The sequence below is a fragment of the Chelonoidis abingdonii genome, chromosome 23, assembly GCF_003597395.2.
Source record: "Chelonoidis abingdonii isolate Lonesome George chromosome 23, CheloAbing_2.0, whole genome shotgun sequence".
Lineage (NCBI taxonomy): Eukaryota > Metazoa > Chordata > Testudines > Testudinidae > Chelonoidis > Chelonoidis abingdonii.
This window is the reverse complement of record NC_133791.1, coordinates 18,322,663-18,349,532: the sequence shown is the minus strand read 5'-3', so window position 1 is coordinate 18,349,532 and position 26,870 is coordinate 18,322,663. Positions and strand designations below refer to the sequence as shown.

The following is a 26,870-nucleotide window of genomic DNA, read 5'->3' as shown; positions in this document are numbered from 1 at the left end:
TACCAGGGACAATTTTCAAAAGCATCTACATCCTTAGGAGTCCAAGTCTCATTTTCAAAAGTGACTTTCACTGGGAATTAGGCACTTAAGTCATGTAGGAGCTTTTGGAAATGGTACCTGCCATGGCTGCACACTTTCTCCTAATTCAATGGTACCTGCCATTGAACATAAGAGATTAGCAGGATTCAGGAAAGGGTTAGACACTTGAATGAATAACAAGTACGTACAGAGTTATTATTGCAGTGAATAGGAAAAGAATTATCAAAAGTGTTAGCTGGGGGATGAACCCTCCTGCTTCAGAGCGTGAGTCAACCTCTAACTACTGAGGATCATAAAGAACCTTTCCTTGGGGCATGTTAGCCCATAATTGCTGCTGCAGGGTTTCTTCCGGTGAAGGATCTTGCGCTGGCTGCTTTCAGTGGCATCATCCTGGACTGGATGGAGCACAGTCTGTTCCTGTGTGGCAAATCCTATGTTGCTGCACTGCGAGCTGGGAGAGGGGTGGGCGTAGAAGTCATTGTGGTGCTCCTTTGGATCCCCCTGGTTCTTCCATCCAGGGAATCCTCCCGGAGATGACCCTATTACTTCCCAGTACTGGGAGGGAAGGTATAAGATTTGCATGGGTAGCAGGGACTGTGGAGTTGGGGGACAACAGAGGACATGGAAGACATAGTGAGGGACTGAGCAGCCATGTGCGGCATTGGTGCTGATCACACTAGTTAAAAAGAAAAGCAAGCACTAGCATATTTGTGCCTTCTCTGCCTAGTGGACCAGTTGTGGCTCCCTTAGAAGGACCAGGCTGTGCTCCCAGGTATTGCAGGAATAGAGCTGGTGGGAATCTGTTTTTTCCCATGGAAAATTTTAACTTCAGCAAAAAAATCAAAAAGTGAAAATATCAGTTCAAAAATCATAGACTATCAGGGACCTTAGGAGATCATCTAGTCCAACCCCCTGCTCAAAGCAGGACCAGTCCCCAAATGGCCACCTCAAGAATTGAGCTCACAACCCTGGGTTTAGCAGGCCAATGCTCAAACCACTGAGCTATCCCTCTTCCCCAGAATATTTATGGATATATATCTATCTCATAGAAGGGACCCTGAAATGCCCCATGGCAGTTATAGTTTGGATGCCATTCTTCTGTGTGGGCTAGGCTACCCTTTTCAGACTACATCTCCCATGATGCACCATGGACTTTCCTTTTGCTAAGCTGCCACAGTGATTCACAGGAGCCCCTGCTGCAATGTATCATCAGAGATGAAGTCCCTAGAGGAGAAAGGAGACATGAGACCTTGAACTATGGCACTGAGGCAACATTTCTCAATCAAAATTTTTCAGTTTTCAGACTCAGATGATAAACATTCGCATAAAAAAGGATCTGGCACATCAGAAAAGGGCAGACAAATAAACAGGGACAAGTTTTTAAAGTGCTTGTACACAAATGCTAGAAGTCTAAATAAGAAGATGGGGGAACTAGAGTGCCTTGTGATAAAGGAGGATATTGATATAATAGGCATCACAGAAACCTGGTGGACTGAGGACAATCAATGGGACACAATCATTCCGGAGTACAAAATATATCAGAAGGACAGAACAGGTCGTGTGTGGGGGAGGGGGGGAGTGGCACAATCTGTGAAAGAAAATGTAGATTCAAATGAAGTAAAAATCTTAAGCGAATCCACATGTTCCATAGAATCTCTATGGATAGAAATGTCATGCTCTAATAAAAATATAACATTAGGGATCTATTATCGACCACCTGACCAGGACAGTGATAGTGATGAATGAAACTAAGGAGAATTAGAGAGGCTATCAAAATTAATAGTGGGGGATTCAATTACCCAATACTGACTGGGAACACTTCACTTCAGGATGAAATGCAGAAATAAAATTTCTCGATACTTTAAATGACTGCTTCATGGAGCAGCTGGTACGGGAACCAACAAGGGGAGAGGCAACTCTAGATTTTAAATCCTGAGTGGAGTGCAGGAGCTTGGCCAAGAGGTAACTAAGCAGGACCGCTTGAAATAGTGACATAATACAATAGCATTCAACATCCCTGTGGAGGGAAGAACATCTCAACAGCCCAACACTCGTGGCATTTAATTCAGAAGGGAGACTATGCAAAATTGAGGGGGGTAGTTAAAACAGAAGTTAAAAGGTACAGTGACTAAAGTGAAATCCCTGCACTGCATGGACGCTTTTTAAAGACACCTAAAAGAGGCCCCAACTTCAATGTATACCCCAAATTAAGAAACACAGTAAAAAAGAACTAAAAAAAGAGCCACAGTGGCTTAACAACCATGTAAAAGAAGCAGTGAGAGAGAAAAAGACTTCCTTTTAAAAAGTGGAAGTCAAATCCTAGTGAGGCAAATAGGAAGGAGCATAAACACTGTCTGCTTAAGTGCAAGTGTAATAAGAAGCCAAAGAGGAGTTTGAAAGAACGGCTAGCCAAAACTCCAAAGGTAAATAACAAAATGTTTTTTAAGTACATCAGAAGCAGGAAGCCTGCTAAACAACGAGTGGGGCCCTGATGATGTCAAGATACAAAAGGAGCGCTTAAAGATGATTATCATTGCAGAGAAACTAAATGGATCTTTGCTTCAGTCTTCACAGCTGAGGATGTTAGGGAGATTCCCAACCCTGAGCTGGCTTTTGTAGGTGAAAATCTGAGGAACTGTCACAGATTGAGATGTCACTAGAGAAGATTTTGGAATAATTAATAAACTCAACATTAACAATCACCGGGACCAGATGCATTCACCCAAGAGTTCTGAAAGAACTCAAATGTGAAGTTGCATAACTATTAACTAAGATTTCTAACCTGTTCCTTTAAATTGGCTTTGTACCCAATGACTGGAAGATAGCTAATGTAAGCCAATATTTAAAAAGGACTCTAGAGGTGATCCCGGCAATTACAGATCGGTAAGTCTAACGTCGGTACTGGGCAAATTAGTCGAAACAATAGTTAAGAATAAAATTGTCAGACACAGAGAAAAACATAAACTGTTGAGCAATAGTCAACATGGTTTCTGTAAAGGGAAATCGTGTCTTAATAATCTGTTAGAGTCCTTTGAAGGGGTCAACAAACGTGGACAAGGGGGATCCAGTGGACATAGTGTACTTAGTTTTCCAGAAAGCCTTTGACAAGGTCCCTTACCAAAAGCTCTTATGTAAATTAAGCTGTCATGAGATAAAAGGGACGATCCTTTCATGGATTGAGAACTGGTTAAAAGACAGGGAACAAAGGGTAGAAATTAATGGTAAATTCTCTGAATGGAGAGGGGTAGCTAGTGGTGTTCCCCCAGGGTCAGTCCTAGGACCAATCCTATTCAATGTATTCATAAATGATCTGGAGAAAGGGGTAAACAGTGAGGTGACAAAGTCTGCAGATGATACTAAACTGCTCAAGATAGTTAAGACCAAAGCAGACTGTGAAGAACTTCAAAAAGATCTCACAAAACTAAGTGATTGGGCAACTGTAGGCATCCGCTGTTGGGGTTCACCCCTCTCTGGGGTGGCTGGGAGCCAGGCTGCCTCACTACCTGGGGCAACAACGACAGTCCAGGGCTCAGACCCTCAGACAGGGGCTGAGCCAACAGTTCAGTCTAGTAAGCCCAGGCCCTCGGTCAGGGCGGGGTAACAAACAACGGGGCAGGGCTTAGACTCTCAGGCAGGGGCTGAGCAAGCAGTTCAAGGTAAGAGGCCCAGTCTTCTTGGCCAGGGTGTCAGGGCAAGGGGGAGCCTGCCACCCGGGAGTGGGGTGGCAAGGGGGACGCAGGCCCGCCCGCTCCTCTGCATCCCAGCCCGGGGCCCTGACAGCGGCAGGCAGCCTGCTGCTGTGTCAGTGGGGATCCTGGCCACAACACACTGACATTGGCTCTGGTTGTGCTGCAGCCAGACTAGGGTCGGCTGCCCCTGGGCTACTTCCAGACTCCCCCTCGGGGCTTACCTGGATCCTGGGGTCATCCTCCGTAGGGTCCAGGTTCATGGGTTCGTCCCAGCCACGGCTGGGTGGTAGGTCCGGCAGCTCCTCCGGAAAGTCTGTCCAGAGTAGCTCCGGCGGCTCTTCCAGGTAGGAGGTGCGGGGGAGCTCCGGCAGCTCCTTGGGGTAGCGGGCACGGGGGAGCTCTGGCAGCTCCTCGGGGTAGCGGGCACGGGGGAGCTCCGGCAGCTCCTCGGGCTAGCGAGCGCGGGGGAGTTCAGGCCACTCTGGGCGGCTACCCTGGGTTGCAGGAGTCTCCCAGTCCCGAGCTCCCTGAGGGATGTTGGCTTGCTCCGACCACTGGCCTCCCACTGAGCTCTGAGGGCCCACCTTTATACTTCTGGGTCGGCGCTTGACTCTTTTACGGGGCAGGCTCAAAGTTCTTTAGCTCCACCCAGTCCAGCCTCCGGCTAGGCTCTTCGTCCTCTGGGGCGGCTGGGAGCCAGGCCGCCTCACTACAGCAACAAAATGGCAAATGAAATTTAATGTGGATAAATGTAAAGTAATGCACATTGGAAAAAAAACCCTAACTATACATACAATATGATGGGGGCTAATTTAGCAACAACGAGTCAAGAAAAATATCTTGGAGTCATCGGGGACAGTTCTCTGAAGATGTCCACGCAGTGTGCAGAGGCGGTCAAAAAAGCAAATAGGATGTTAGGAATTATTAAAAAGGGGATAGAGAATAAGACTGAGAATATATTATTGCTCTTATATAAATCCGTGGTATGCCCACATCTCGAATACTGTCTACAGATGTGATCTCACCTCAAAAAAGATATACTGGCACTAGAAAAGGTTCAGAAAAGGGCAACTAAAATAATTAGGGGTTTGAAGAGGGTCCCATGTGAGGAAAGGTTAAAGAGGCCAGGACTCTTCAGCTTGGAAAAGAGGAGACTAAGGGGGGATATGATAGAGGTCTATAAAATCAGGAATGATGTGGAGAAAGTGGATAAGGAAAAGTTATTTACTTATTCTCATAATAGAAGAACTAGGGGTCACCAAATGAAATTAATAGGCAGCAGGTTTAAAACAAATAAAAGGAAGTTCTTCTTCACGCAGCGCACAGTCAACTTGCAGAACTCCTTACCTGAGGAGGTTGTGAAGGCTAGGACTATAACAGCATTTAAAAGGGAACTGTATAAATTCATGATGGTTAAGTCCATAAATGGCTATTAGCCAGGATGGGTAAGGAATGGTGAGGAATCACTTTTAATCATGATCTGTTAGGTTCACTCCCTCTGGGGCACCTGGCATTGGCCACTGTCGGTAGACAGATACTGGGCTAGATGGACTTTTGATCTGACCCGGTACGGCCATTCTTATGTTCTTATGTCATTAGTTGAGACTCTTCTTCCAGACGATGCCATGGTATCCTCTCTCACACAAGAGGGAAACACAGATATTAGGAGGAGACAGGTAATAGTAATGGGGGATTCAATCATTAGAAATATAGATAGCTGGGGTTGTGATGACCAGGAGAACCACATGGTGAATTGTCTGCTGGGTGCAAAGGTTGTGGATCTCTCAAGACATCTAGATAGACTTATCTGCAGTTCTGGGCAGGATCTGGTGGTCATGGTACATGACATATGGGAAAAGGTAGGAGAGAGGTCCTGGAGGCGAAATTTAAGCTTCTAGGTAAGACATTAAAGTCCAGGACCTCCATGGTAGCATTATCTGATATGCTTCCAGTTTCATGCACAGGGCCAGTTAGAACAGGACCTCAATGCATGAATGAGACAATGGTGCAGGGAAGAGGGGTTTAGGTTTATTAGGAACTAGGGAACTTTTCTAGAAAGGAGGACCATATACAAGAAGGGTGGGCTCCACCTAAACAAAAACAGAACGAGATTTCTGGCATGTAAAATTAAAAAGGTTGTAGAAGAGTTTTTAAATTAAGAGCTGGGGAAAAACTGACAGGTGTGTAGGAGAACATAGTTCGGACAGAGATATCACGTAGGGGAGGAGCTATTAATGGAGATTCTCTATATCCTAGTAAAGAGGAGAAGTTGATAAAGTACAGGGAGAATTGAAGAGATACCATCAAATGAAAGAGTCCCATTCAATTACTTCACATGAAGGCAGACAACTAAAACTTGACAAATGTTATAAGCGCTTGTATACAAATACTAGAAATCTAAATAGTACGATGAGTGAACTTAACTGCCTGGTATTAAATGAAGATATTGATATAAAGGCATCACAGAAACTTGATGGAATGATGACAATCAATGGGACACTGTAGTACCAGGGTACAAAATATACAGGAATGACTGAACAGGTCACGCTGGTCAGGGAGTGGCACTATATATGAAAGAAAGCATAGGGTCAAAATCTTAAATGAATCAAACAGTACCATGGAATCTCGATGGATAGTAATTCTATGCTTGAATAATAAGAGTATAGTAGTAGGAATATACTACTAATCCCCTGACCACGATGCTGATGGTGATTGTGAAATGCGTGGGGAGATTAGAGAGGCTATAAAAAAAAAACTCAACAATAATGGGGAATTTTAACTATTCCTATATTGACTCAGCGTGGGATTCAGAAAATAAAGTTTCTAGGCACCATTAATGACTGGCTCTTGGAGCAGCTAGTCCTGGAACCCACAAGGGGAGATGCAATTCTTGATTTGATCCTAAGTGGAGCACAGGATCAGGTCCAAGAGAATATAGCTGAACTGCTTGGTAATAGTGACCATAATATAATTAAATTTAATATCACTGTGTGGGAGATGGGAGGGAAATACCAGAGAAGCCCACCACAGTAGCATTTAACTTCAGAAAGGGGAAGTACACAAAAATGAGGAACCTAGTTAGAAGAAAATTAAAAGGAACAGTCACAAAAGTGAAATGTATCAGAGGGGTAGCCATGTTAGTTTGGATCCGTAAAAGCAGCAAAGAATCCTGTGGCACCTTATAGACTAGCAGACGTTTTGGAGCATGAGCTTTCGTGGGTGAATACTCACTTCGTCAGATGCATGTAGTGGAAATTTCCAGGGGCAGGTGTGTGTGTATATATATATATATATATATATATATATGCAAGCAAGCTAGAGATAACGATGTTAGTTCAATTAAGGAGGATGAGTGCCCTGTTCTAGCATGAGTGTGAAACAAGGGAGGAGAAACTGGCTTTGTAGCTTCGGCAAGCCTTCTAGTCTTCTGGTTTATCTAGACTGTGGGTGTCACATATTCTGCGACATGACTAATAAGCTCAGCAGCTTTCGCGTTTGAAGTTTGGGTTGACTGAGTTTTTTTGCATGCAGGCTTGGGCACGCTTAAGGTCTGCTGTATAGTGTGGCCGCGGAGTTTTGAAGTATTTCCTACAGTTTTGGTGTATATTCCATTCCTATATCTGATTTTGTGCTCCATTTATCTTGTTCCGTAGAGTCGCCCAGTTTGGCAATTGTACTTCGCAGAGGCATTAATGCATAATGATCCGTGTATATTACATTGGTGGCATGTGCAGATGATAGAACCGATGATGGTTGTAGTGATTGGTGTAGTCCTGTGATGAGTGTCTCGCTTCGGTGCTAGATCTTGTGCGGCAGAGTTGGCTTTGAGGTTTGTTGCATGATTGGTTTCCTTGAGCTAGAGTTCTATATGTGTGCGGTGTGAGTACTGCGTATATGTTTCAGGTTGGCAGGTTGTCTGTGGGCGAGGACTGGCCTGCCACCCAAGGCCTGTGAAAGTGTGGGATCATTGTCCAGGATGGGTTGTAGATCCCTGATGATGCGTTGGAGGGGTTTTAGCTGGGGACTGTATGTGATGGCCAGTGGAGTCCTGTTGGTTTCTTTCTTGGGTTTGTCTTGCAGTAGGAGGCTTCTGGGTACACGTCTGGCTCTGTTGATCTGTTTCCTTATTTCTCGTGCGGGTATTGTAGTTTTGAGAATGCTTGGTGGAGATTTTGTAGGTGTTGGTCTCTGTCTGAGGGGTTAGAGCAGATGCGGTTGTACCTCAGTGCTTGGCTGTAGACAATGGATCGTGTGATGTGCCGGGATGGAAGCTGAGGCATGAAGGTAGGCATAGCGGTAGCGGTAGTAGGTTTTCGTATAGGGTGGTGTTATGTGACCATCACTTATTTGCACCGTGGTCTCTAGGAAGTGGACCTCCCGTGTAGATTGGTCCAGGCTGAGGTTGATGGTGGGGTGGAAGCTGTTGAAATCGGTGGTGGAATTTTTCCAGAGTCTCCTTCCCATGGGTCCAGATGATGAAGATGTCATCAATGTAGCGTAGGTAGAGAAGGGGCGTGAGTGGACGAGAGCTGAGGAAGCGTTGTTCCAGGTCAGCCATAAAAATATTGGCATATTGTGGGCCATGCGGGTGCCCATAGCGTGCCACTGATCTGGAGATATATATTGTCATCAAATTTGAAATAGTTGTGTGTGAGATAAAGACACAGAGCTCAGCAGCCAGTTGTGCTGTGGCATCATCAGGGATACTGTTTCCTGACAGCTTGTATTCCATCTGTGTGTGGATTGTTTGTTAGAGAGCCTCTACATCCATGGTGGCTCGGATGGTGTTTTCTGGGAAGGTGGACCAATGCATTGTAGTTTCCTCAGGAAATCAGGTGTGTCACGGAGGGGTTTGTGGATCTTGGGTAGTAGATAGAATAACCCTGGTCGGGGCTCTAAGGGTATGTTGATTTGTTCCAGTGTTAGTGTAGGGAGTGTCCTGAGTAGATGGTGCAGTTTCTTAGTGTGTTCCTCAGTGGGATCTGAGGGAAATGGCTGCAGACAACATAGAAACTTTTTTTAAACACCACAATAAAGGATCAAATTAAATGTATACCCCAAATTAAAAAGAACAATATAAGAACCAAAAAAATGCCACTGTGCCGAACACCAGAATAAAAGAAGTGATTAGAGGCAAATATGCATCCCTTACAAATTGGAAGTCAAATCCTTGTGAGGAAAATTGAAAGGAGCATAAACTCTGGCACATCAAGTATAAAAGTGTAAGAAGGCAGGCCAAGAAAAAAGTTGAAGGAATATTACCTAAGGACCCAAAATCTAGTAGCAAATTTATTGTAAATACATCAGAAGCAGGAAGCCTGCCAAACAATCAGTGGGGCCACTGGACAATCGAGGTGCTAAAGGAGCACTCACGGAAGACAAGGCCATTGCAGAGAAGCTAAATGAATTCTTTGCATTGGCCTTCACTGCAGAGAATATGAGGGAGATTCCCACACCTGAGGTGACAAATATGAGGAACTGTCCCAGGCTGAGGTGTCAATAGAGAAGATGCACAACTGGATGCACACCCAGTTAAGCACAACTGGAAATGGGCCAATGTTCCTAAAGTGCCATATAAGTACCACTGAGTCTGAGTTCCACCAGATAGTGACAGAAGTGGGCATACAACTCTGGTCCTCCTGACTCCCAGCCTCATGCCTGATCTACACAAAAGGAGGTTTTATTTAGTAGAACCTCATCCTCCTCCACCAGCTGTTTCAAAGTTCAGAAATGTGAATTTCCTAGAGGAAATGGCTTTGAGATTTTTTCACATTCTTCCAGAGAGTGACAAGTGTGTTCCTCTCGATGTTGTCACCATTCATAGTACTTAGTGCCAGAATGGACCATCATGATCATCTACTCTAGCCTCCCGTCTAACATGGGCCATAGAATTTCCAGGGCCTCCCAGAGGATTCAGGGGGCCTGGGGCAAAGCAATTTCAGGGGCCCTTTCCATTAAAAAAAAATTGCAATACTATATTCTTGTGGGGGTCCCTACAGAGCCCAGGCAAATTGCCCCACTTGCTCCCCGCCACGGGCAGCCCTGGGAAAAATAAACCTTTTGCATCTTGGCACAAACCCAGTTTTGAGAGAACTTCTTTACAATGTATCACTGGTTCTCAGAATCAGCTAGTGCTAAAAGGCACTAAAGCTCATTAAAAGGGTTGGACAAATATTTTCCGTCAAAACTTTTTTTGGATCAAAAACTAGGGGGGTTTTAAAAAGCAGAAAAAAATCACGGCCAATGTCTGCTTTCCTTCAAAATTTATTGTGTTTTTTTTAATTGAAAAGCTGAAATGAGTCCTCCAAAACCTGAACACGGTTTGGGGTTTCAGAAGTGTATGACCAAATATTTGCTGCTTGCTGTGTTTGATTGTTTAAAGAAACAATAAAAAATTCTGCTTAAAAAAAATCCAAAACTTTTGAACCATCTCAGCTTGTGACCAAACGTCTGAGCCCATCCAGTCAGAGATTTTTCCAGGTTTCTGATACTCTGCTGGCTTCCTTGACTCATATCTGTCTCCATAACTTTGGGTTCATTTAGCTTAGAATAAGAACAGCCATACTGGGTCAAACCAAAGGTCCATCCAGCCCAGTATCCTGTCTACCACAATGGCCAATGCCAAGTGCCCCAGAGGGAGTGAACCTAACAGGTAATGATCAAGTGATCTCTCCCCTGCCATCCATCTCCACTCTCTGACAAACAGAGGCTAGGGACACCATTCGTTACCCATCCTGGCTAACAGCCATTAATGGACTTAACCTCCATGCATTTATCTGTTTCCTAGAGACTGCAGACGGTTACTGTGAGTTTGTCTTTAGTATAGCTTATGTACATATTCCACCAACTGAGCATTTGAGCTTGTTCCAGAATCTGGGATGAGCCTATATTATGAAAACTGACATGCTCAAAATAACACATGCATGTGAATGGACACAGGGTGTTAACAGTAAATTAACCTAGGGGTTCTCAAACTGGGGGTCGGGACCCCTCAGGGTGTCACAAGGTTATTACTGGGGGTCGCGAGCTGTCAGCCTCCACCTCAAGCCCCGCTTTGCCTCCAGCATTTATAATAGGGCTAAATATATAAAAAAGTGTTTTCAATGTATAAAGGGGGGAGGGGTCGCACTCAGAGGTTTGCTATGTGAAAGGGGCCACTAGGCCAAAAGTTTGAGAACCACTGAATTAACCCCTCTGAAGCCTCAGGGAATGCAGGGGGGAGGGTTTCTCCCTTGGTAGGGTCGGGAAGGAGGTAGGTGTTGTAGGATATTGCTCTTTTCATGTGATCCCTCCCCTAGTGGCTAATTTTAAATGCAGCTACCCTCCCCTGACATGAATCTCCCTATGGCACTGAAATTAAATATAGACTATAATTTGGCATTTGAGAAGTGAAAGGGATGGTAGCCCTAATGGAAAAGCTAACAGCTTGGCTCTTCTGCAAGCCTCAAACTGCTGAATGAGCTTTAGAGTAGGGAAGGCCATGCCTTGCAAACACCCTGGCCCTTCCCCCTATCCGACCCCCACCCACTTCCTGCCCCCCGACTGCCCTACCCCCTCAGAATCCCCAACCCATCCTGCTCCTTGTCCCCTCACTGTCCCCCAGAAACCTCCCACCACCACCCTGGGACCCGTGCCTGCTCCCTGTCCCCTGACTGCTCCAACCCCTATCCACCCCACTGCTGAGTCCTGACAGACCCTCGGACCACCCACGATCCAACCCCCCCATTCCCTGTCCCCTGACCGCCTCCCCCCAACCTCTGCCCCCTGACTGTCCCTGAGACTCCCTGCCCCTTATCCAACCCCCCCAGCCCCGGCTCCCCCCTCACCCGGAGCCTCAGTGCGTCGTACCCAGAAGCTTCCCTCGACAGCTGCAGCATGGCTCCAGCGGGGCCCCTGAGCTCCTCCCCGCTCAGAGCCATGTAGTAAGGCAGGGGGGCTGCGAGCTCCAGTGGGGCCTGAGTTCCCTCCGCTCGGCATGGAGCTCGCAGCCTCACCCCCTTACCATACGACTCTGAATGTGGCAGAGCTCAGGCTGTTCAGGGACGCCGCTGGATGCACTGAGGCTCCAGGAGAGAGGCGGAGGAGGGGTTGGGCCAGAGCTGGGGCGGGAGCCTCACCCATTCTCTCGGGGGACCCTGTGGGGCCTGGGGCAAATTGCCCCACTTGTCCCCCCCCCCCCCCCCCCCCCCCCCCCCCCGGCGGCCCTGAGAATTTCCCCTAATTACTCCTACATCTAACCTAAAAATTCTGGCTGAGCTAAATTGTATCTTTCAGAAAGAAATATCCAGTCTTGTTTTAAAGACTCCAAGTGATGGAGAATCCACCGTATCCTGTGGTAAATTGTTCCAATGGTTAACTACCCTCACTGTTTAAAAAAAATGCCTTACATCTATCCTGAAGTTAATTAGCTTCAGCTTTCAGCTATTGGATTTTCTTATTCCTCTGTCTGCTAAATTAAAGAGCCCTCATCTATCAGAAATCTTCTTCCCATAAAGCCCTTATAGACCATGATCACATTACCTCTGAGTCTTTTCTTTGATAATCTAAATAGACTGAGCTTCCTAAATCTTTCACTGTAAAGGCAGGTTTTCCAGACTTCAAATCATTCCTGTAGCTCTTTTCTGAATTTCTAATATTTCAACTTCTTTTTTGAAATGCAAACACAACAACTAGACACAATATTCTAGGAATGGTTTCACTTGTGCTTTTTACATCAGTGATACTACCGCACTGCTCCCACTCAATATTTTCCAGTTTATACTTTCAATGATCACAGTAGCTTTCTTAGCCACCATATCACACTGGGAGTTCATATTCAATCAGTTCTCCTCCTGACCACTGAGTCCTTTCCAGAGTCATTCCTTTCCAGGATATAATTCAAACCAGATCATTTGACCAAGATGCATTTTAACACAACCAAGTGCAAGGCCATACATCTAGAAATTGTAGGTCACATTGACATACTTCAACATTTTGTAAATTTGCTCCCTTTACTCAGAAGTTTTCTGATCTCTAACACGGGCAGATTCAATCAGGGAAAAAACGTTTTCCAAGAAATATCATCCCCACTAATGTGGCACAGCCTTTCTGAAGCAGGCTGTTTTTATAATGGCGTAAGCTTTTTGCTAGTGTCAGTTGTGAGTCCACATTACCTTGTGTAATTATGTTTATGCTCACGGTTTAATCAGTTTATTTGTGTCTTGCTCTATTATTTTTGTTTATGCAAAGCTAACTAAAAAGAAATATTAAGAGGCAGATATTTCCCAACAACACCTATCAGGGCTACCGATGTCGTTTGAAAAAGGGACAGGATCTCCTTTTTGGGTCTCTTCAGTATTGCACAACCAAACCCACTGACACCTTCATGAGAGACAGGGATGTCTTCTGGGCATTTGCTCCACTTGGGCTCGCTGGGTTCCCAATAATAAATTGTTTTATAGCATTGGGTTAAATTTTCCCCACCCAAGACATAGATCTTCTTTTCCCAACGGACCACTGCAGCATTAGCAATTCCCTTTGGCAGTTTTGGAACAATCACCTCCTCATTCATGCTGCCATCACCAGAGATAAAGAAACACTTTCTAGTGCAGTGACGGTTTTCTGGTATGAGACCACCCTCGACCCACTCTCTGATTCTCTTTTCAGCATACCCACCTATAACGTATATCCCATTATTCATGGCAACCGCACCTGCTGAAAAGAACCCATTGTTCAGAGACACCTGAGTCCATGTGTCTGTGCTAACTTCATAGATCAGAAGCCCTCTATGAAATTGCCAAGAGCCAGTCAGGCCTGTTGCTCCCCCTAGTAAGTATAGTTTCCTCTTGAGCACTACGGAGGCAGAACGGCTCAGAGCAAAAGGCATCCTACATATGGGAGTCCATATCTGCTCTGCTATGTCAAAGCATTCTGCAGAATTGAGGAACTCATGAAACCCACGCCAGCCTCCCATAGCATACAGCCTCTGGTTACAGATTAGGAATCCATGTGTAGCACGGGGCACAGACATTGAAGGGAGCTGTGTCCACTGGCCTTTAAAAGAGTTGAACTCATATAAAGCATCTGAATAAGAATTCCTGCAGATGCCTCCAGATACATAAAGTTTGTCTCCAAGTGCCACACAGGCTGGATGTGTCAAAGATTTCAAGCCTGGGAGCTTTTCCCACCTTTCTGCATGAAGATCGTAAGAGCCCATCAGAAAATCTTCATTCTCCAGCTCTTGGTCCTCCCACATCTGTGAATCTACACACACTATCAGTTCATCAGACATGCCCTGTCTGAGTCCCCCGCTCTCGAGCAACCTCTCTTCACTGTCCAGCTGCTTCCAGTGAAGCTGAACATCCCCATACCGTTCTGAATCCAGCTGCACCTCCACAAGCTCTCTATCTGTCAGGAGAGGCAGCCGGACACATCTCATCAGCTCATTGAGGAGGGAGTGGCCTGTGGTGGGTTGAAACTGTATCCAGCGACGCACAGCCTGGTACACTTCTAACTCAGAAGCAACTGCAAGGCCATCTGAAGACAGGATGGTGATTAAACTGCTGACGTCCAGACTCAAGAAGTCGTCATCCTCACAGAACCTTCCAAAGTTTAGGGTGATGAGCTGCATGGTAGCATAAAGGAGAGCTTGGTGGTTGTAAGCCCGAGCCAGTCTGTACAGCCCAATGCAGTTCTGTATGGAAATGGTCTTCAAAAGAAACCTGGGAGGATCAAAGGAAATAAACATCACTGGGAATGCATCAGTGATTGTTATCACCCCAGGACAGGTCGTCAGCAGGGTTTGAACCCAGAGACCTCAGCACCAAAGAACAGACTTCTCCTATTTGAGTTTAAAGAGGAGGACCTCCATTAGCTCATAGACTTTAAGGTCAGAAGGACCATCATGGTCATCTAATCTGACCTCTTGCACATTGCAGGCCACAGAATGTCGCCCACCCACTCCTCTAATAGACCCCTAACCTCTGGTTGAATTACTCAAATCATAGTTTAAAGACTTCAAGTTAGAGAGAATTCATCATTCACACTAGTTTAAACCGGCAAGTGACCCGCACCCCCATGCTGAAGAGGAAGGTGAAAAAAAACCCCAGGGTCTCTGCCAATTTGATTCAGGGGGAAATTCCTTCCCAGCCCCAAATAGGGTGACCACTTTGACCCTGAGCATGACAATATTAGTAATATGTGTTACCCTCTATGTAGACTAGCCACTTGAGGGGGCCACAAGACACAATTTACAAGCAAACTACATGAGAAAACTTTCTCCTGAGTTTGACACCCCAAATTAGGGTGGCAACCTTGCTTTTATGGCTATTCAGCTGTAACTGAGTTAGTGAATTTCTTTCAGGCGAAAGGCTCCAGAATGGCAGCTCAAAAGCGCAAGTACACAAAGACCCCATGCTGGCCCCCACACAAACTCCTCTCACCACAACCTCTTGCACATCTAGACCACATCTGGGGGGTGACAGGGACTTCATGGGCTGTTAAAACCTCGCCTACTTAGATTGCATCGATTTTCAAGGCCAGAAAGGGCCAGAGTGATCAAGTACTCCTGTGTGCCCCAAAATGTGGGGTACCCCTGGAGGACTAGCTAGGGTCACTCTCCACAGTGTCAACTTCACTTTTAAAAAAAAAAAAAAAGTTGATGTTATGGTTTTGATGACAACTTTCAAAACATGACCCAGGCATGTGTAACTGAAACCTGAGTTATAATGTCCTCTGCAGGCCTGAGCCACCCCTTCCATTTCACTGGCAGTTAATTCATGTGTTAACGATGATACTTTAATGTCAACATTTGTTAACTAGTTCATTGCTCACCAAAGCATCTGAGAAAGGTGAAGAAGAATCAGATTGTGAAGATCTGCACAATCTGTGGGACTGCTCAGTGTTGTGTCAGACATGAGGCCAGGGAGCGGAAACGGGGCAATAACATTTGAGACATTTTAAAATACAATTTCATTTCATTTCATTAAAATTCGGTTGACCTACCTGTAACACGATAAGTCAGAGCTGCAGAGAGGCATGATGGTTTCATTTTCCCAAAGGGAGCAGGGGGAGGACTCAGCTTTCCAACAGTTTGCAAAACTCTGATTTAGTCTGACCTCCTGCATAGTACAGGCCATAGAATTTCACCCAGTGATTCTAGCATCAAGCCTCTAACTGCTGGCTGGAATAGAGAGGGTCTTTTTGAAAGATGTCCAATCTCCATTTAAAGCCTCCAGGAAATGGGAAATTCACCAAATCCCTTGCTAAATTCTGCCAATGCTTAATTACTCTCACTGTTAAACATTTGCATAGTATTTCCTGTTTCAACTTTGCTGACTTCAACTTTCAGGCACTAGATTTGCCACATTAAAGAGCCTTCAATTATCAGTTATTTTGTTGTGTGGGTACGTCTAGACTGCAATCAAGTCACCTCTCAATCCGCTTCTGGATAAACTAAATAGATTGAGGTCTAGATCTACAAAGGTACTTAGGTACTCTGGGGTTTAGGTACCTAAGGTCTGGTTCACACTACAGACCCATATTATTATATTATTGAAAAATCCACACCCTGCGTGACATAGTTATACCAACTATAGGCATCGACTCGTGAGTGCTCCAGCCCTGGAGCACCCACGGGGAAAAATTGGTGGGTGCTCTGCACCCACTGGCAGCCAAGTGCCACACTGCAGCTCACTTCTGCTCTGCCACTTCCCCTGAGAGTGTCACATCCCCACTTCTCCCAGCCCTTGCCGCAGTGAAACAGCTGTTTTGTGGCATAACAAGCTGTGGGAGGGAGGGGGGAGAAGCAGGAATGCAGTGCACTCCTGGGAAGAGGTGGGGCTGAGGCGGGGATTTGGGGAAGGAGTCCAGTAGGGGCAGGGAGGGGGAGAAGTTAGGGCAGGGACTTTGGAGAAGGGGTTGGAATCGGGGTGGGGCAAGGGTGGAGTCGGGGCAGAGGGGTGCCAGGAGAAGTTGGTGCCTATGATATCAACTCACCCCCTCCCTAGATTTTGCATGGGACCCCAGCCTCTGAGCATGCCTGCCAGATCAGCAGAGCTTCTCCCATCGACATAGCTACCACCTCTAGTAGCGGCGGATTAACCATGCTGACGGGAGAGCTCTCACCCATCGGTATAAACTTCTTCATTAAAGCATCACAGCAGCGCATCTACATCAGTGCAGCTGTGCCAATGCAAAGATTTAAGTGTAGACTTGCCCAGTTTTAGGCTCCACTGATTTCCTCAAAACCCTGGCTTGGCTGCTGCCTAAACCCATAGGCGCCTAAACTCTCTTGATCCCTAAATTTTTGCTGATGTTTCACTCTCAGTGTCCGCATACCAATCTCCCTTCTAAGCCACAGGGTGATCCACAAACCGGGGACTGGCAAGCAGAGAAGCAGCAATAGTGCTTGCAGGGCCTGATCTGGCAGGCTTGCTCCCCATGCAAAATCTGGCTGGAGGAGAAGGTAGTGCCCAACTTATAACCCAGTGGTTAGAGCACTCACTTAGGCCAGGGTTCAGTCCCCCCCGCACCCATCTGAGGGGAGAAAGGATTTGAACCAGGTCTTCCAAAGCTCTCAGGCAAATGCTAATGTGAGACGCCCTCAATCTCTTTTGTTGAAGCTGTTCCACTTTGGATTAAATCATGAAAGATTCATTGGGCCAGAGAGCAACAGTATGTGAGACTGACTCTATAGCTTGGTGATTTGGGCAACCAAGAGGCGACCCATCAGTCTTTAATTATTAATACTCTGTACACAATATTCCAGAGTGGTCTCATCAGTGCAGAGGGAATACCGCAGCCCTACTCTTGCTGGAGTGGTCTCATCAGTGCTGTATACAGAGGGAATATCGCAGCCCTACTTTGCTGGATAGTCTGCTGTTAATGTAGCCAAGTACTGTGTTAGTCCTTTTTGCAACAGCATTACGTCAAATACGTGTTCATTTGGTGATGTACAATGACCCCTAAGTAATTGTCAGAGTTACCTGCTTTCCAAAATACAGTTCCCCCGCCTGTAGGTGTGACCTGCATTCTTTTTTCCTGGATGTATGTCCTTGCATTTAGCCTCGTTAAACGCATTTTTTTTTAATGGACCCAGATTGCCAAGCAACCCAGATTGCTTTGTATGACTGCCCGGTCCTCATCATTAGTTACCACTTCACCAATCTCTGTCATACACAAATGTTATCAGCAATGCTTATATATTTTCTTCAAGATCATTGATAAAAATATTGAACTGGGGCCAAGAACCAGCCCCTGATAACCCCACTAGAAGCACCCCCTCTTTGTGATGAATCCCAAATTACATTTACATTTTAAGATTCACCAGTTAGCCAACCCTTCTCAATATGTGCCATCATGCTTTTGCTTAGAGCTACTTTTCCAATCAGAATGTGGTACTAACTCAAACACTTTACAGAAATCCAGATATAATCTATCAATCAGCAACCCAACTCGTAATCTTGGAAAAGAACAAATTTGTTGGACAAGATCTATGTTCTGTGAGTCAAGGGTTGAAATTAATTATACTGCTATCCTTTCCTTTTAAATAACAGAGTCCTTATCAGTTGTTCCATTATTTTGCACAGGATAGAAATCAGGCTAACTGGCCTATAAGTATCCCTCTGTTAAGACTGCTAACTTTGAGATAGCCTGATGAAAGGCTGTATATAAGAGGACGGTATTATTATTGTGGTGATTTCATCATCTTTCCCTTGAAAATCAGGCTGAAACCTACAGCTCATTTTATTCAGAATCGCTACTTACATGGTTATGACATTTCATCACAATTGCTCAGGGCTGAATTTGAATAGGCATTTTACCCTGTGAAAGTTTCTTGGTTCATGTTACAAATAGTCTAAACCACCCTGAGTGTGATGAGCTGAGTTTTAAATTAATTGTATTGATTCTTGTTTTTACCTGCTTAATATACAATTAACACACACATACACACATTTATTTCATTCTAAAGCACACTCGTAAGACCACAGGTCCTTTCATGTTACCTGCAGCAGATCTCCACTAGGGGGAGGATCTGTAGCTTGCTGGCTGCTGCAAACAGATCTGGGGCTGTATCTAGACTAAGTGATAGCTCTTCTGTGTAGATATATTTCAATATGCTTTGGAGGATGGAAGGAGCCATATCCTGCAGCACAACTTCTCCACCCTGGGATTCTTTGCAGGAGCTTGTGAAAACATCCTTAAAGTAAGGACTGACAGCTGCTAGCAGTACTCTGCAGGAAGAGAGGAAACAATAGTTCCAAACAATAAAACCTGTGTTTACGGTTGGTTCTCACTGTGTACATTAAATAACCCCTTTTTAAAACAAAAACTGGAAAAACATCTATTATGTGTAATCATAAAGTTGGGAATATTCAGCAAGCAAGATTTGAACCCAGGATCTTTAAATCCCAAGCACAGAGCTCTACCACTTAAGCTAAAATCATAGAATATCAGGGTTGGAAAGGAACTCAGGAGGTCATCTAGTCCAATTTCCTGCTCAAAGCAGGACCAATTCCTAGCTAAATCATCCCAGCCAGGGCTTTGTCAAGATTGACCTTAAACACCTCTAAGGAAGGAGATTCCTCTAATTTGTCTAGGGCCGTCTGTATCCTATCCCTACCCTCCAGCGTATCTACTACTCCTCCCAGTTTAGTGTCATCTGCAAACTTGCTGAGGGTGCAGTCCACACCATCCTCCGGATCATTAATGAAGATATTGAACAAAACCGGCCGCAGGACCGACCCTTGAGGCACTCCGCTTGAAACCGGAACTATTAGCTAAGATGTAGACCAGTTGCTGAGGGTAGGTCAGAACATACACTTTGACAGGGAGCTACAAAAGTATTTTTTAGACACCAGTAGAATACTGGGTATCAGAGTCCCTAAATTATTTCCCTGACTTTAGGAGGAAAGTATTGTCTAGTGATTAAAGTAATGGTTACAGACAGGTACATAGAATTGGCATCTTCATGGTCAGAAGGTCTATTACAGTAGAGACCTGGGATCTATTCTTAATTCTGCCAGAACCATGGAGAGAATGACCTTGCCTCTTTACTAGGATTGATGGGTATGAGGCCATAATCAAAAGTAAGTCCACAAAAATATAAACAGTGAGTGGAAAAAGTAAGATTAGACCCTATGATTCCCAGCCCAAAACACCATTCCATACCCACTCCCTGATCAAAGAGTCAGTCTCTTTCCTACTTGTGAAATATTACCTTTCTTGGCAGCACTGTACAACAAGAGAGGTCAATTCACATGAAATGCAGAACATCCTGTAAAATCGAATGCACTGGAAATGTCCAAAAGGAACAATCTAGGAGTTGCAGGAAATTGTGTTGATGATTCTCTGGGGTCTGATTTTCCTTTAGAACATAAGAATGTCCATACTGAGCCAGCTCAATGGTTCACTTAGCCCAGTATACTGTCTCTGAGAATGGCTAGTACCAGATGCTTCTGGCAGTTGGGGGTATAGGGACACCTGGAGCATGGAGTTGTGTCCCTGAGAGTCTTGACTAATTAATGTCCATTGATCATAGAATCATAGAATATCAGGGTTGGAAGGGACCTCAGGAGGTCATCCAGTCCAACCCCCTGCTCAGAGCAGGACCAATTCCCAACTAAATCATTCCAGCCAGGGCTTTGTCAAGACTGACCTTAAAAACCTCTAAGGAAGGAGATTCCACCACCTCCCCAGGTAACCCATTCCAGTGTTTCACCACCCTCCTAGTGGAAAAGTTTTTCCTAATATCCAACCTAAACCTCGCCCACTGCAACTTGAGACCATTACTCCTTGTTCTGTCATCTGGTACCACTGCGAACAGTCTAGATCCATCCTCTTTGGAACCCCCTTTCAGGTTGTTGAAAGCAGCTATCAAATCCACCCTTATTCTTTTCTTCTGCAGACTAAACAATCCTGGTTCCCTCAGCCTCTCCTCAGAAGTCATGTGCTCCAGCCCCCTAATCATTTTTGTTGCCCTCCGTTGGACTCTCTCCAATTTTTCCACATCCTTCTTGTAGTGTGGGGCCCAAACCTGGACACAGTACTTCAGATGAGGCCTTACCAATGTCAAAAAGAGGGGAATGATCATGTCCCTCAATCTGCTGACAATGCCCCTACTTATTCAGCCCAAAATGCCGTTAGCCTTCTTGGCAACACTGTTGACTCATATCCAGCTTCTCATCCACTGTAACCCCTAGATCCTTTTCTGCAGAACTGCTTCCTAGCCATTCAGTTCCTAGTCTGTAACAGTGAATGGGATTCTTCCGTCCTAAGTGCAGAAGTCTGCACTTGTCCTTGTTGATCTGCACTTGTCCTTGTTGATGGATCTATCTCCTCCATGAAGTTCAATTTCATGAAGTTCAATATCAATTTTGAACCAAATTATACTTTTGGCCTTCATAACATCCCATGGCAACAAGTTTCTGATAGACCATGCATTTTGTGAAGAAGTATTTCCTTTTCTTTGTCTTAAACACGCTATTAATTTTATCAGGTGACCCCAAGTTCTTCTGTTATTTAAAGGGATAAATAAAACTCCTTATTCACATTCTCCACACCATTCATGATTTTTTAGACTTCTATCAAGTCATCTCTTTTCTAATCTAAACAGTCCAAGCCTTTTTAATCTCACATCTTATGGAAGCTGTTCCATTCCCCTTCTCTGTGTCTTTTCCAATTCTAATATATCTTTTTTTCAAATTGGGTGACCAGAAATGCACCAGTATTCGAGGTTTGGGCACACCAAGGATTTATGTAGTGACATTATAGTATTTTCTGTTTTATTACCTATCCCTTTCCTAATGATTCCTAACATTCTGGTTAGCTTTTTTGATTGGCATTGCACATTGAGTAGGGGTATTCAGAGAACTATCCACAATGACTCCAAGATCTCTTTCTTGACAGGTAAAGCTAATTCAGACCACATCATTTTGTATGTACAGTTGGGATGACGTTTTCCAATGTGCATTACTGTGTGTTTATCAACATTGAATTTCATCTGCCATTTTGTCACCCAGTCCCTTTGTAATTCTTTACAATCAGCTTTGGACTTATCTTCAGTAATTCTGCATCATCTGCAAAAATTGCCACCTCACTGGTCATCCCTTTTCCAGATCATAGGATCCTAGGAATGGAAGGGACCTCGAGAGGTCTCTAGTCCAGTCCCCTGCACTCATGGCAGGACTAAGTATTATCTAGACCATCCTGACAGGTGTTCTCTAACCTGCTCTTAAAGATTCCACAACCTCCCTAGGCAATTTATTCCAGTTCCATACCCTAATTCCATTCTATACCCTAATCATTTTTGTTGCCCTTTTCTGAACCTTTTCCAATTCCAATGTATCTTTTTTGAGATGGGGTGACAACATCTGCACTCAGAATTCAAGGTGTGGGCGTATCATGGATTTATATAGTGGCAACATGATATTTTCTGTCTTATCATCTATCCCTCTCCTAATGATTCCCAACATTCTGTTGGTTTTTTTGGCTGCCGCTGCACATTAAGTGGATGTTTTCAGAGAACTATGTCTCCAAGATCTCTTTCTGGAGTGGTAACAGCTAACTAGACCCAATAATTTTGTATGTATAGTTGGGACGATGTTTTCCAATGTCCATTACTTTGCATTTATCAACAATGAATTTCATCTGCCATTTTATTGCCCACTCACCCAGTTTTGTGAGATCCTTTTGTAGCTCTTCGCAGTCTGCCTAGGACTTAACAGTCTTGAGCAGTTTTATATCATCTGCAAATGTTGCCACCTCACTGTTTACCCTCTTTTCCAGATCATTTATGAATATATTGAATAGGACTGGTCCCAGTACAGACACCTGGGGGACACCACTATTTATACAAAAGGATGGATGCTGAGCACTGTGACTAGACCTACACTTCAGGAGTGCTGGGTAGAGTTACAGTTAAGCAGTGAATCTTGGTGCTCCTGGTCAACTTCAGTGCCAGTAAATTTTCCCCAACAAACCCCTCTGACGCCCATCTTCTGCCTCTCTCTGCAAATCCACTGACTGAGACAGCCTCCCCACTCCATCCTTATTCCCAGTGCAAGGTCATAAGCTCAAGTATTCACAGCCCCATACGGCTCTGGGAAACAGTGATACTGAGTCAGGTCCAGTTTGTCCTTTTCAGATGATTCCTTCCTGCCATGGTGCTCCTCCGGGCTCCTGTCCTGGGACATCCCTGGCTGGATGCTCTGTCCCTCCCACACTACTGGATGACTCTTGCTGCATTGTTATGTGTGGGCCTCCTCATCTGGCGCTACAGGCACACATACCAGCACTTCCTCTCAGGACCTCAGGGCAAGGTTTTAAAGGAGCCGTGCTCTCTAAACCCCAAGCAGTAATGCCTGTTATGTCACAAAGAAAAGATCCCACATGTTTGACTGCTAAAGACAAGTAGGCACAGAAAGGGACTCTTCAGCCCACTGGTAATCTTATGCCCTCTTTCTCTGCAAGGGAGATTCATCACTGCAGCACAATATAGAGCTTTTAAATTTCTTTCTTTATTTATTAAATTTTCTATTCTCTTGGATATGAAATCAGTACGCTGAGGATTTCAAAGAATGACTGAGCATTGGAAACAATAGCCCTATAGACGAACTCCTTACTTTAATGCAGCTAAATCAGTGGTTGTGATGTCACTTGTAGTAGTGTGCACACTGGACATTGCCTGGGGCAGAAACCTGGTGCTCAGGGTTTGCAAGGTAACTGCAACTTTTCAGAGCAGAAATCTACAGTAGATTGAGTTTCACAGGCTGCAAATGTGGAAATATCATTTATCATATGGATATGGGTACTTAGCATCTGATAATACACGTTGATGTTCCATAGTGCCTTTCATAGCTAAATCTCTAGCTGGCTAGATATAGAAATAACAACAGAGGGAGAGAGAGAAATCAATTGACCAAGGGGGGGGGGCTTTCAGCAGAATTTGGAAAGAGGATGGAAAGCTGATGAAGCAATTCTTATGGACACCTCCTGTGGAATTTTACAGAGGATGTTCAGCTTCCTATAGCAGTTCTGAACTATTCTAAAGAATTTAATAGATAATTGTATGCCTGCTACATTGCGTAGGATGATTCCAAAAATGTACAGGCAAGGGCTAATTTTCCATTAAATTCTAGTGATTTTTAGAGTAATTTGTATAGAATCCTATTTGGTGACAGATTCTCAGTCAGTATAAATTATCATAACTCCACCTCTCAGTGGTGCCAATTTACGACAGATTAGAATGTGCCCCATAGCTTTAATCCTGTTGGCTACAGTCCTATTATATTCTGTAGAGACATAGAAGGAAGCTATTCTAGACTGCAGAGGAGAAGGGTCTCACAGCAGTGACAAGACTTGTAATAGGAGACTGAAGGCCAGTGATCAGAAGAAGCAGGAAGATGAGGGGCCCAATTTTCTACTATGTTATGTTGCTTTACCCTGCTCTGGAAGCACAAAGGGGCCATAAAGCTAGTATATCTAGCAAAGGGCAATATCCCTACATAAGAGATTCTCCTGGTTGAAGACCTTGAAGTTACTTATGTTCTTCCCCAGGGTGCTGGTCTCCTCCCTGTGAGAGGCAGCCCTAGCTCTGTCTATTCAAGCAGCCCATATTGTCCAGGTGCCTATCACCATGGTATGAGCAAGGCTCATTCATAAGAGGCTGGTCACACTTCCTCCAAGCATCTCCGTGTTGGCAATGGGAGGATCCCAACAGCTGTGATGGGGAAGATGGAGCAGCCTGTATCATTGCTGTGATCAGTGCTGATATGCTAACCCAGGGGTCAGCAACCTTTCAGAAACGCTGTGCTGAGACTTCATTTATTCACTCTAATTTAAGGTTTCGTGTGCTAGTCATACATTTTAATCTTTTTAGAAAGTCTCTTTCCATAAGTCTATAATATATAACTAAACTATTGTTGTATGTAAAGTAAATAAGGTTTTTAAAATGTTTAAGAACTTCATTTAAAATTAAATTAAAATGCAGAGCCCCCCAGATCAGTGGCCAGGACCCAGGCAGTGTGAGTGCCACTGAAAATCAGCTCGTGTGCCACCTTCGGCACCCATGCCTTAGGTTGCCTACCCTGTGCTATCGCCATCTCTTAAAGTCATCTCTAACTAATATCTTCCTTTGCAAAGTATTTTCCATGCAGAATTATGCAATATCAGATCTCCTGCTTATATCTTGGGAAAAGATTGTTGTAAAACTGGGTGAAAGTTTACTTGTTCGGGAGAAAAGCCAGTCACTGAAAGAGATGTATGAAGTGATGTAGAGTCTTAAGGCCAAGAGAAGGTGATACAATTTTCATTTGGTATTTCATTGCTATGTAGGATTTTCCTATGTCAGTTTGCTTTATCCTCCCATCTCTAAAGCTCCCTTGATAACACAGAATATAGAACTCTGCTCTCCAGCATAGGCTGAGGACAGCAGATAGATAAACAGAAACCCACCTATGGCAGGAGAATCTCCTTCCTTCACACACTAACGTGACATCACAGAGCAACTGGTGCTGGTACAGCTGTTTTAGACCTGTATGAGTTGGGAAGACAATGCCAAGGCTGTTGTTATACACCACAAGACAACTTCTTGAAGGAAAGAAGTGAGAGCTCATTCTAAGGAGAATATCTATCTATCTACCTGTCTATCCTCATCTACCCCCTCTATCTATCTATCTACCTGTCTATCCTCATCTACCCCCTCTACCTATCTATCCCCATCCACCCCCTCTATCTATCTATCTATCTATCTATCTATCTGTCCCCATCCACCCCATCTATCTATCTATCTATCTATCTATCCTCATCCACCCCCTCTATCTATCTATCTATCTAATCTCTGGAAATCTGTATGGATGATGGGATGGCTGCAGAAGGAGAGCAAAGGATGTGATCACCTGATGACTGTTTGGTGGCTTATGTCTCTGCAATGAAGGCAAGGACCAAAAGGTTTATGGAGAGTTCACTCCCCTTTCGCCTTTAACCAGTACTAAGTTTACTTCAAAAACTAAAGTTGTTTCCATCTCTGCCATTTTCTGGACGGCAGAGACAGCCCTAGGCATTCACCTTCTCTGGAGGCTCCCACAGGCTGGCCCAGAAGATTACACATAGACACATGAGGATCAGCTAACCTACCTTTGCTTAGCTCCAGTGACTTTGGCAGCTCCTGTTTCTCCCCTTTTTGACTGGAACTCATGATAGGCAGAATGAAGAATGCTGTAGAGAAGGAAATCTTGACTGAAAAAGAGAACTAGATTCTCAACAGAGAGTGTGCACACACACACATGACTAAATACTAAAGCTCTGGTATATAAAATCATGTCAGAGGGATGGCAGAAATTTTATTTTCTGCTCCCCACACATGTTGTAGTTTGGTTATGGAGCAGCAATGGCCAGTTCCCCACTCAGAGATTACTGCTGTATCTGGGCTCAGTAAAGGCAGATTAGGAATGGAGGAGAAGCTGGACTCTGAACTTCCTGGGGCATTGCAGAAATCCTGCCCCCTTTCCTTCTCCTACATGCATATATTTATTCTCTGCATCACCAACCCTCCCCATGCACTGCATGGACCCTCACTCTAGCTGAGACAGGTTGGATACAGTTCCCTACAGAGTCTGTTAATGTTTCTCTTAGGCTGGCTCGAGAGGGAGGGATGTGCTCATTCCAGAGTCATGTGAACTTCATCTGCCCTAATTTCCTGTGTTTGTGGCTTTAACATCACTCCTGAAGAGAACACCCTCCTTAAGGAGCATGGGAAAGAGACTAGTAGGACACTGAACAAATAAGCTTGTTTCTACCATGATTCCAGGTTTCTCCACTCCACCACTGCCACTACTTCAAACAGATCCCCTCTTCAGAGCCATTTGATTAGATGCATCCCCTTTATATTCATACCTCATAAGAGGTCATAATTTTGAGAAAAGTCACCCATTTCACTGACAAAGTTTGCAAGTTCCCCATGTTCCACACAAATGGTGTGTCCTCTCACTTGTATTGTGGTAAATTCTTTACATCAGAAAGAAGGAATCGTGAGACTAGGGTTAGAGACAGAATTGTTTACATTAAGGGAAGGAAGCCCAGAGCATTTTGTCTCCTGCATGAATTATTATGATGTCCCTCATTTTGGATCACAAAAAGAAATTAACCAAGGCCTGCAGGACATCA

At 44.6% G+C, this 26,870-nt stretch overlaps 1 protein-coding gene across 1 annotated transcript; it reads right to left on the bottom strand.

The window, feature by feature from the left end:
• Positions 1 to 315: 315 nt before the first annotated feature.
• Positions 316 to 25,902, bottom strand: LOC142045880 (kelch-like protein 6). The gene is made up of 6 exons (XM_075060393.1): positions 25,842 to 25,902; positions 25,161 to 25,239; positions 18,713 to 18,940; positions 13,015 to 14,428; positions 3,950 to 4,102; positions 316 to 594 (listed from the first exon to the last, which is right to left on the bottom strand). Exons 1-6 carry the CDS (start codon positions 25,900 to 25,902, stop codon positions 316 to 318), a joined length of 2,214 nt encoding a protein of 737 aa, XP_074916494.1.
• Between the last annotated feature and the right edge of the window lie 968 nt (positions 25,903 to 26,870).